The sequence below is a fragment of the Hyalella azteca genome, unplaced genomic scaffold, assembly GCF_000764305.2.
Source record: "Hyalella azteca isolate HAZT.00-mixed unplaced genomic scaffold, Hazt_2.0.2 contig11462, whole genome shotgun sequence".
In the NCBI taxonomy this organism is placed as follows: Eukaryota; Metazoa; Arthropoda; class Malacostraca; order Amphipoda; family Hyalellidae; genus Hyalella; species Hyalella azteca.
In genome coordinates this window covers 58,735-71,097 of record NW_025941461.1, presented here as the reverse complement: position 1 = coordinate 71,097, position 12,363 = coordinate 58,735, and the positions used below count along the sequence as shown (strand labels likewise).

General features: G+C 39.4%; 1 protein-coding gene across 1 annotated transcript in view; it reads left to right on the top strand.

The window, feature by feature from the left end:
• LOC125178631 overlaps window positions 1-11,170 on the top strand; it is a 73,317-nt gene extending 62,147 nt beyond the window's left edge. Inside the window, exons 15-19 of the mRNA XM_047882847.1 lie at window positions 663-719; window positions 7,960-8,013; window positions 9,608-9,719; window positions 10,559-10,746; window positions 11,165-11,170. Of these exons, the coding sequence (XP_047738803.1) occupies window positions 663-719; window positions 7,960-8,013; window positions 9,608-9,719; window positions 10,559-10,746; window positions 11,165-11,170 (417 nt within the window). The remainder of the gene's footprint in view (window positions 1-662; window positions 720-7,959; window positions 8,014-9,607; window positions 9,720-10,558; window positions 10,747-11,164) is intronic.
• The last annotated feature ends 1,193 nt before the right edge of the window (window positions 11,171-12,363 follow it).

Here is a 12,363-nt window from a genome sequence, read left to right as displayed (position 1 = left end):
GTTACAGTTGGTGAGACGGTAGTACTTCTTCACTCTGAAATTTTAATTTCACCTAGTAACCCCTCCCTCCCCTGAAGTCCCTGACACCACCTAGAAACCCCTCCCTTCCCTGAAAATTCTAACACCACCCAGTAACCCGTCCCTCCCCTTGGAGACCCTGGCACCACTCAGTTCCCCATTATTCCCTGAAGACTTTGGCACCACCCAGCTCCCCATTCCTCCCCTGAAGTCACCCTATGAGTATGCATCCATAACCTAGTGCAGACTGGCTTCACGGACATCGTGCTAGCGCCGCACTGTCTTGGTAAAGGAGCTGGTGGTAGTTCAGCCCTGCTTACATCTTAGTGCTGTACAATGTACATCTCTTGAGCACATCGGTCATGGTTTACTATCCTCGAGTTAGCACTCTCTCTATCATTGTCAATGTCCTATTAGTAACTTCAGGTTGATAAGCACACCTATGTCACTATGCCTACTATTTCTATATACAAATGCTAGACCCATCTTACTAATGATCCACTATTAGCACTGCTACTTTATGAGTACTACTTACTCCTATTGAATACTTATTATTCCATCGTTTATTTTATTACTACTATTATATTAGTGAGCTTGTCACCGTTCTACCCCTACTATTCACCTGTTCATTGTTTGGTTCTCAGATAATAGATTTCAAGATGCCGGTGCGCGTCGACTTGAGTCAGGCAAGCGAACCAAAGGTGACTGAGTCATTGTAATGCATGGTCACCGCTGACCCTTTTTCATATCCGCTGCTAATCCCAATAATGCTTATGCTCTTTACTCTAATGTCGTGGAAATAATATAAACTCAAGCTTCATTTCAGTTCCCACAAACCTTGATCTAATATATTGTTCGTTATCGTTGAAACCTGCTTTAGACGCAGCTTCCTGCTCTAAGAAGTTGTTGAAACATCCGAGACAGCGAGAGATGATTATTGAATAGAGTAATGTCCAGGCCTAATACAGTGTATGAACTTTTCTAGTCTTAGATGAACAATCGCATGCTCCCTAGATTACAGCATGTAAATTCTAAACCATCGTATCAAAATAGAGCGCACCCTGCCGACCGGCATGGTAAGTTCTCATTTGTTTTGCAATGCCGTGCTCAGGCGAGGCTCCCGCGAGTATATCGTGTCTTGTATTCCGTCACATGTCAGGAGTGTCATTCATCTAACACAGCAAGATATCAAACTCTAGGAATAAAAAATCTTTCCATAATGTATAATAATTACGATTCTATTAAAGGGAAATCCTGTTAGTTCTGATGCCGATTTCTTATCAACTATCGAAATTTTGATATCTTGGCGTGACAGATAATTTGATCACGAAAGTCCCCCTTTCTCTCTATGCAAGGTTGTTTACTGATGAGTGCTCAGGGTGCGGGTGGAGTCTGTCTCAGTTCTGACCCTTGGAATGAAGATTTGTGGGCTTGATCCTGAACTGGAGGACAGAAGCCCGTTCTTGAATACATTAGTAACGCAACTGCAGAATGCATCAACTTGTACAGTAGTGTTTTGGGGTTGAGTTCCTTACATTTTTTATACTTAAATATCAACCAGGTGCAAGGTTTTGTGCTTGGCTAATAAATTTATGAGATGTTAGATGTTTGATCATATAATTAATAACAGCGCTGCTATAGTATCATATTGTATATACTGTTATTTTCATTGCTGTACAAGTTGATGAAGAGAAAGAGGAAGTCTTTGCTTATAGTGGCCGTTTTCTTCAGCCTATCGAAGTATGAATGGAAGAGTCGTGCGTGTCTCATCGTTGTAGCTTCAGGGTACGCACACAGTGAAAGCAGGTTGCCAGCGTGCTGGTTACCTGCTCAGGCTGGCGCCTGAAACCATAGAATACAGAAGCCTATTCGTACAGGTTTTCACTGTGAACACTTACATTATTATCCTATGTTCATTCTTGTGGCAGGTTGGAGCAGGTTGCCCGCGCGAGCAAACCTGCTTTCACTGTGTGCGTACCCTCAGCCACTAAACCAAAACATCACGACCGACTCCATTTCTTGATCGATCGCCTGTATGTAAAAGGCCTACAAATGTCTCGAGTCGCACTGTGTCTCGTCTACGAATGTCTCGAGCCTCACTATGTCTCGTCTACGAATGTCTCGGAGTCTCACTGTGTCTCGTGAGCTTCTTCACTGTGTTCCGTGTGGAAAGCGTGTGTGGTGTCTTAAACCTGCCGTGTGTTGTTACCACAGTGCGGTCCAGTTGATGTGATGTGTGCGGTCAAACTCAACCTTCAACCTAGATCCTGCTTCCGATTTCTTTTTTTGTTAGCTGTTAAAGGAAGCTTCTTTTTACGCGTCACTAAACGATGACGTGGTCTATCAAGTTATAGACTGCATGCTCTTCATTAAATAATGATTGACTTATAACTAATATTGTACATTTTTTGTAATCTTTTTGAAGCGTTTTTTGTCTACTTTCAACTGCGATGTGAAACTACGTCAAGGCGTAGGTGAATTTATCTATACTTGATGTGAAAAATGTTTCCTTGTTTTTTTTTTTTTGAAATGTTGAAATTTTATCTCAATATTATTCTCTATAAAATGTTGAATATACAATGGTAGCTTTAACCGATTATCTTCACTTAGCCGCCGCTGGACCCCGCCGTTAGAGATGCCAAACGCTTGACTTTTGAGGCGAAACTTAAGCTTATAGGCACGCAGACGAGGCTGCCGACGCAAGCCCAGGTGATCTCTAAATTATTTAAGACAAAAGCGCGTTTCATGTGCAAACAAAACTCCATGAAATTGCCGTTATTCAAGGTATTGATTCTCGTGACTCGTATAACTAGTCTGAATTAATGCATATTACTGAACGTGTACCAGTTTCGAAATGTTAGAAGTTAGTCTAAATGTAACTTTGCAGCTTTAAGTAAGATTGTACAACATTTGAATGAATTTATGTGTGTTGTTGCCAACAAGGCGGATGATGCGCTAAAAAGCGAGACCCCGTCCGATGGAATAGCGCGGGAGGAAGGTTCGTCGACTGCCGATGCTGCGGCTGCTGGAGGCTCGGTATATATTTTATGCATTTAATCTTTGCAAGCATCGTGCTGCCTTTCCATATTTGCCATAGTTAGCCCCACAAAATGCTAGGCCGCTAGTGTGCAGCGGCAGACATGCACTTCGTTTGTTATTCCTTTAGATTTATCGCAGAGGAAGTGGCTAAATAGTTTGTGTGTTCAACAGTGTTTGAAGTCGCTCCCCCAATGATACAAAGATGTTATTTTCCCTTTTATCTGGCATAAAATTTTGGCGTTTTTTGCGCAGCCATGAAATCCCTTCCCCCTCCATTCCCCAGCTCCGCCCAGCCTAAATTAAAGGCTCGTTATTGTTTGACTTTTTTCTGGGGTTAAAAAAGCTGCTTCCTTCACTGCTGTTCTCAAATGATTTTGGAATTTTGGCCATCATTGATCGCTTTATGGCAGTAGATCGTCTTTTTCTGCTGTTTACGTTCACCATGCCCGAGCAGGAATGACGCTGTTAGCTGCAAATCCGTTTTTTTCGGGAAGGCTATTTTTCAACTTCATTATTTGAGCCCAGTTAATGGTCTTAAAGTTCCGCATGATTTATCATCTGAAACTTCTAAAATTTGAATGGCAATAATACTCCCGCCAGCTGTTTGATTGATGTTCTGATGATTATGCATTTCAATATATTTCGCAGACTTAATTGGATATTTTCTCTCCGCATGCTTGTCTATCCCCCATATCCTATCCACGTTCAAAATGTGTGCTCAAATTTGTTAAAAATCATGTGGCTCAAATTTTACTGATGTTTTGTTAGGATACGGGTATTACGAATGATTTCATGAACTTATTTCTTTGTTGGTATGTAATCCCTTCTGAGCAGTGTTCGTATACGCGCAAAATTTGGGTGACGCTTAGGCCTGTGCCATGGAGTCTACCCTCGTGATGGAGTTATTCTGGGTCTGCTGCTAATCCTAATAATGTGCTGCGGCAGAGTAGTCCTAAGAGTATGAGAGTAGTCCTTTTAGCGTCCTAGGAGTATGAGAATGATTGGCCGAAACCGAGTGAAACCGAGCTTGTTGGTTGTCTAGAGGGTGCACTTCAAGTTCGGCCGAAGCGGAAAAAAAAACCTCTGATCATAATGTCCCCCGAGTCCCAGGTGGTACCTATAACAGAGTCCGAATAATGACGAATAACTGAGCAAATCTGTCATAAGCGATGAAAAACTAAAATGAGGCGCACATTGAAGTGCTTCGGCTGACGTCTGGAACTGTATGGTCCCGTCAACCTCGACAACTGCTATTTCTTCCAAGCTTGTGGAGACTTTTTTTTAAGCAGCACCCTGGCTCTTCAACCTGGACGAATCTTCTATACAAAGTATTCGTGCTTCGCTGGGGACAACAGAAACTCGCGAGTTTTATACCAATCCAGGGTGATCAGAAACATTTACTTGTTAAAATCACGCGTTGAGTTCTGTTGAAAACAGTTTCATATTACGTTAAATATTACAGCTCAGTTAGCCGAAATTTATTTTGTTTTATCTCCTGTATTGTTATACTTTCAGTCGATTGTTCCCGTCAGCTACCTATATATCAATTACAGTGTAGATCACGCATTCTCCATGTAGTACTTTTGAAATGTTAGCAATCAGTGTGTACATATCAGTGATTGACCAGAAGGAGCTTAGGACACTGGTTTGACTTAGGACTCAGCCGAGAAGGATTGGCTCGCCTCCCGCCACAACTGCTTGGACCGCCGCTAGGAACCTTTGGAAAAAGCAAGAAGTGGCGCGAAGTGGCCTGGGCCCATATATAAAAAAAGTTAAGAGATCGTAAGTTCATCAACCAATCATTGACGGCCTTTCAAGCAAATCCACCAATCATAGACAAGAAAATAGAGCGTGAGTACTTAGGTTCACATGCGAATTTTGAAAGTATGGCCCCAGGTAGGGGAAAAAGATCTGGAAAAACGACTCAACGCCGGCAAGCCGAGGTGACTTAAGCTAGTACCGCATGCCAAACTTGTCGAGACTTACATTTGGGAGCGTCACTGCTGTCCTGCGGACCTGAATTATAATCTCTCTGTCTATGAACTACAATGAAATTTATTATTGTTATTCGTCCTTTAAGGCCTAGTAAAGAGTTACCACTTATGGCCAAATACGTTGCGCGTGCTTCGTTATTTCTACATCCAGTTAAAATTGCTCCCATTGGGTACTCCTATAAACGTGATTTATACTATGAGCTATCTATGTGAACTGTTCCTCTACAAATTACATTGGAGATCATGAACGTAAATTAATCTGCTCGTCTGTGCTTACTTGCCTGGAACTCGGAACAGGTTCTTGAACTTTGTTGTCAGCCACGAACGCTACACGGAGATCCATGTTAAAAGTTCAGATTTGATGAAGATTGCCATATTCGGATGATATTGAAAAGTTTTAAGATACCAAAGAATTAGATCACATTCAATGTTTTCCATATTGTGGTCATCGTTATTTCTGTTTAATTTTACTTCCAACATAGTGAACACTCGATTTTTCGTCATTTGTGCTCAATTATTGTTTATTTTTTTGCGTTTGAATGGAATACAGTTTTGATAACCAATTTAGGAAACTATATAACTCAAACCTCTGATAATTACGAATAATTATTTATTATAATATTACTTTATAATTATTTATTTTTATTATTAGAAACACTTTTGTTGGTTTCCGTCACGAAAAAAACGGGAGAAGTTGGCAATATAGTGCCACCAATTACCAATGTACGAAAGTTTGTGTTGAGAACTCGTTTCAAAACATGGATAACTTAAACTATGATAAATTCATTCGAATGCGTCGTGTTCTCACAAATGACTCTAACGAACTTGAAAGTATTCATCAAAAATGTGTCGTCCGTTTAGTTCCCGAGTCAATAATCACGCCACATACACAGATGGGTGGCTATCATGTCCAAAGCTCAATAATGTATAATATCGCTATTTTTTTGTAGTTTTAGAAATAAGATTTGTTCATGTTCATTAATTAGCACGACTATACCACTGAAAAATGTTCAAATTATTTGAATAACATAGGGAAAGATCTCTNAGAAATAAGATTTGTTCATGTTCATTAATTAGCACGACTATACCACTGAAAAATGTTCAAATTATTTGAATAACATAGGAAAAGATCTCTTGTTCATAAATAATTTTAGATTGTATAAGGGTGCGTTTAATTTTTGGAACAATTTGTTAAGATTTAGTGATTTGTAAGTATTATAAATAAATCTGTCATGATAAATTCTGAAGCTAAACATTTATTTTAATTGTGAATACAAGTTTTTACTAGTGTTGATATCTGAATTGTTTCATAGTTTTAAGCATGCACTCACATAGTGTGTATATTTAGCAAATAGAAGAAGAATTTTAGAAATTGAGCTAAAATAGAATTTAGCTCAGAATAAAATAGAATTTTAGCTCATGAGTAGAATGGTTTCTAGATGCCCCGAATCTTAATCGCCACTTCAGAAAATAGTTTATTTTGTTTATAATAAAACTTGTTACAGGATTTCCTATTGACGCCTACTCATTAGGTTGTATATATATATAAATATATGCCATTTTTGATACATATAGTTTAAAAGTACATGTAGGTGATTCTTAGTTTCGAGTAGAATTCTTCATAAGGATGAATGTACCTCTGAAAATCATGCTTATTAAAACCCGTTAAACTTGAATAACTACTGCCGAGTTAAGTTGATTCTAATCAGATAGTGTATAATTAGTCATTAGGCCTGCAGAGCTGACTTTGTCCTTTTTGCCTCCTATGTTCTCTAATGTTTGCTTTCCTCTCTTAAACTTCCACTGCCTAATATTTCAGCTTTCAAACCTTCTGCTTAGTATTTTTGTCATTATTCTATTATTTCTCCTTTCCGATCATTGGTTCCGTACTCTAAAACTTCCTTCACATGCACTCGCTTCTTGGCATCTCTTGTGCATTCGTCACTACGTATGACGTGACGTGTGCATTTGTCACTGCTTCACGTATGCATTTGTCACTGCTTCACGAATGCATTCGTCACTGCTTCGTGAGTGGCGTGTACTTTGTCACTGCTTCACGAATGCATTCGTCACTGCTTCGTGAGTGGCGTGTACTTTGTCACTGCTTCACGAATGCATTCGTCACTGTTTCCTAGGTGACGCACCCTAGATCACACCCGCTTATATCCAGTCTCATGGTCCGAGTGCACTGCTTCTTACCATGCAGTGATATTATGGTGAACGCTTTCTCTCGTATAATGTATATTAAGGAGTCTTAGTATATGTAGAAAATTAGGAAAAAATTTGGAGTTTAAGGTTTTTGTTTAGCTATAGAGGAAGTTTCCTAGTTTTCGAAGTGAGGTTTGTATCCATCGTTCGCTGTTAGTCATTACAATCATTATGCAACGTTAATCAAATGTCTTGTTATTATTTATAACATAGCTAAACGTTGTAAAATTGCGACTGTAAATCCTCTTCAGAGTTTGTCGTTGTGTTGGTTTCCACTTACGGCGGAAGGCCAGAGACATTTATACTTCAATGCGTTTTATTATTTTGACTCATACACAATTCCGCCAGACTTGTTGAAATTTTTTACTTGTTACATCCAGAATCCAAGTATTTCATTTCCTTATTTTATTTGCCAACTCTTGTATTGCCTTCTTCATAAGTCGATCATCGGGATTCCTAGCGTCATTGTCTAGGACTCTGTAAGTCACAATGCACCACATGGATTCCGAGTCGCGGCTCATTTGCATTGTCAACATGTGATTCCATACAGCCGTTTAATTGTTATTATTTCCCTATAATTTATTACTGCCCTGAGTGGTAAACGTCGAATCAATAAGATTATCCTGGCTTATATACACGGAGTTCCGTACGGCTTGACGAACAATTATTTATTTGGTGCTGAACGTGTCTCATGTCGCAGGTGCTGCCCGCTGACCTGCGCTCCCGTGACCTCGGCAGGGACAAGCCCGACCAGGTCAGTGCCGTCACCACTACATCCTCCGCCAGGAAGAAAGCTCCTGTTTCCGTTACTAAAATTAAGTTTTAATGTACTATTTAGGATTGAACCGTTCGATAAATAAATTAATTTTCGGGGGGAGAGCGGGAGCGAAGAAAAATACCAATTGGGCGTCTCGTGTAATACGTTATCAATCTCAAATTCGTCTTTGTAGTTTACGATTTAAAATTCAACCTAGAATTTACAACACAGGTACCACAAATGCCAGGACAGTAATTCATGATACGGTGTTCCATATCAGGTCATATACATTGTATTTGCATTCCTGATTCAATCGTTATCTGCGAGAACGAAGGTGTTTGTTGAGATTTTGTTTCATTTAATGTTGCAAAGGATGAACGAAGCAGATAAGAGTTTAACACTTGATAAGATAAACGTCATTAGCTGGACACCGCGGGTGCCGTAGCACTGATACGAGCGTGAAGCTTGGGCAGTGAGTGGCATGTTCTGCTCTTACCTTGCAGTGTTCGGTTGACTTTGGTTTACTGTAGAAAGTGTACTTATTATAACTTCCTATACTGAAGACATAGTTGGACCCTTACTATAACTTTCTATCCTGAAGACATAGTTGGACCCTTACTATAACTTTCTATCCTGAAGACATAGTTATATTCAATGAGAATGTGGTTAAATGCCTTGAATTGGGAAGACTGTTTATACTTGCTGATAATTTTGTAAGTCTGTGCACAAACTTGAACAGATTCCAACGCCTTCTCTATGCTTACTGAAAATTCGAGAGAGTTCTGGCGGTTTTTGAGTTTTTTATTAAAAGAAGTTTTTCATTAATATCATAAATTACATACAATGTGAGTTGACAAATTTACATTTGGAAGAGCATTACCTGACAAGAGTGATTAAACTCGACGAAATTGTGCAAACGATGTCGCAAACCTTGGCTAAATTGGATCACTAAGCTAGAAAATTTTTGCTTTTTAGTAAGTGTGGCAGTTGAGCAGCAGTGTTTTATTGGGTGTTGACACCAGATATATAAATTCAGTTATCATATCGATGATAATTACATTGATATAATAATAAATCATCAGCGGTGATCGTACGTAATAGCGATGTAAGCATTATAATGCTAAGGGATGTGGCTGGACTGTGGAGTTTGCCGCTCGCCGCTCTGCGTGTGGTTGAGGAAAAGCGTTGCTTCTCTTGGATCTGTTCTATGCTTCTGGGTTAGTTTATTTATCGTAATTATTGTGTATAATTCTATAATTTATACTATATAGAATTATATATAATTAACAATGTGAATTATGCTAGGACGTTAGGGACTATTTGAAAAAATTCGAACCCCTTTGATTTGTTGCTTTTCCCTTATTTTATCGTAGTTACGGGATTGATTAGGGAAATATTTTGGGGTAAATTTAGTTCTAGATTTGGATATAAGCTCTCTGTTGCATGAGGCGCTTGAGGTAAGCTTATACATCGACGTCTTAACGAGTATAGGATCAATTACAATTCTTTTAAATTCATGAGCTTTAATAATAAAAATTATACTAATAATAATGAAATAAGCGGCAATATTAACGCCCACTGTTATTGGCAGGTGAGCGGCGCGCCGAGCCCGCCGCCCGCCGCCGCTGTCGGGGCCGCGGGTGAGGCGGCGGACGCCAGCGCCGCCGGCGGACCTTCCGACACAACCGCCCCCGCCGCTCCCGGTGAGCGGTTCAGTAATTGCTGTATCAATTTCGTCCATTATGGCATCCATTTTTCTATCTATTTTTCAATCCGTGAGCCAATCTATCATTCCATCCATGAGTCAATCTATCATTCCATCCATGAGTCAATCTATCATTCCATCCACGAGTCATTCTATCATCCTGTTGGATGAGCCTGCTCATTATGTCCATCATGACATCAATTATTTTGTTTTTGAGTTAACGTAGCGGTGGTCAAACGCAACTAGATAGGTAGCGTTGAGTCGTGGGTTCGAACCTCGTCCTGCTGCGAACATTCTGAGGAGTCTCTAGCATGCGGCTATGGATCTTAATATCTTGAAGTCATCTGCTATTTATCGATGAATTCATCCAGTAATGCGGTTTTTATTTCATCTATGATTTCTTCTATTACTGCACCCATAATTTAATCCGTGAAGTCATCAATTCATTCAACCATTATGTGGTCCATGATTTCATCTATTCATTTACATATAATCTAATTCAGGATATTATACATTAATGAAAATTGGATTTCATCCATCTTACCATACTAGATTACACCCATAAATGCACCTTCAATTTCATCTTTCATTGCATCCATTTCCCATATCTTTTAGCGCATTTTCTTATTTATGGAAAAAAGGCGCTATTGTGCTCACCATGTCCGTCCGTCTGTCCGTCCATCCGTCTGTCTGTCTGTCCGTCTGTGACTTCACGTTTTCGTCGACGAGAAAATACGCTCTCTGTCACTCACTGCAGAGAGTACTGAGTTATATATTTTACTATATTTCCTCGAAGTGCGTACCGAGTATGACTGACGAGCGGTTTTTTCCGCGCAGACGCCCCGCCCGGCGCCCCCGCGGCTGCCCCCGGGGCGGCGCCCTCCGACGAGCGCCACGTGAGCTTCGAAGAGGACGCGCCGCCCGCGCTGCCGCCCTCCGTGCTCCTCAAGAAGGACATCAAGTGCCCGACGGGGCCGCGGCAGCGATGGTTCTGGGCTTGCGATAAGGTCATCAGCCAGATACATGTGAGTACTAATAGCACTAATAAATTCTGAATAGTAATTAACTACTAATATTAACTATTAATTACTTACGTATGACAATAATAATAGCAACTGCTTCACTGCTAATTACCTGCTAATATGAACCAAATTATCCAGCCAGGTGCACGGGAGTACTAATTAATATTACTCATATATTGGGACGCTAGTAATTAAATACTAATATTAACTATTATTATTAATTACCTACTAATGCTAATAATGCAAGCAACTACTGCACTACTTACATAAGTGTTAATTTCCTGCTAAAAAGAACCAAATTATCCAGCCAGATTCACGTGAGCACTATAACCGTATGCAGCTACAGTTGCTATCGATTATTAATGTGTTTAAAAATCTTGCGCTAGTTGCACGTGATTACTAAAGCCGAATGCATCGACAGTTGTAGCAATTAACAAATATAAACAAAATGTTTGGGCCTTATCTACTTTGTACGGAAGCCGTCTGCCTCAGCAGATGTACGAATTGGCTTAGAGATCGTAAAGTGAAATATATGATCCCTGTGCGTACCTCTGCCTATCTAAATAGTGTATACACATTATTGTACAGTATCTTACTTTAACGTAGGGATCGATTACGGTGATAAACCAAGTAATTTATTTTAGGTCCAGGTGAGTTCAGCTTTCTAACTTCATACATGTAATCTTTCCTGCCTATTGCATCTGAACTGAAATAGAGTGGACTTTTTGTACCTAGATATAAATGCGAATTATCCATTTGATTATCATATGAGCTGTTTGTTCTTATTATCAATATGCTATCAATTAAGTTAAGAGGCACACTGTTGTATATCAAAGGACATCCGGGGCTCAGTTCTGAACATTCTGACCCAAGATATGAGATATGCTTGGGTAACATAAAAATCGCAGCAAAAGCGACACATAAGACCAATTTTCTTTTCACGTGCATCTCTCCTCAGTATTTGTCCAATATGTTGCAAAAAAGTCGTTTCTTAATTTTTAATCGCTTGTTTTCATCGCTTGACAGACGTGCTTTATTGCCTTGAGAAACTGCGCTTGGGGAAATTTTGCTTTAATCATTAATAATTAGATCGTTTTTACGTGCATTTAATATTTGAAATAATCATGACACGGCCACGTTTTCTTTTAGCATATGTTGTTTATAATTTTCCATTAGAGTTAGACTGTGGTTTCTATAAAATTTTCAGGCAATTTTTTAACATCAATCCACTGTTAAGCCAATGATGGACAGGCACATTAACTTTTAGGAAGAGATGGAATAATTTGTTTCAGTTATATATAAATCTGATTATTGTCGGGACCAATAAATAATTGTGGTATTACAAGTGAATATTTTTATTTCGGAGATTTAACTAAGCCTGAACTTGTGAATCCACATTAAAAAGTTACTCCGGTATGTTTAAAGCCGCAAGTGCAAGTGTATTATTCGTTTGCTGATGCTTTCACCGTATCCGTATTGCACGGATACGTACGTTATCCTTCGAATTAACACAATACGCTAAGATTTTTGGCTGTTGCAAAACCAAAATGAGAGAATGTAAATGATCTCATGAATGTTCAAGAGAATCTGATTAGTGATCTTCATACTTTTCTTCTTACT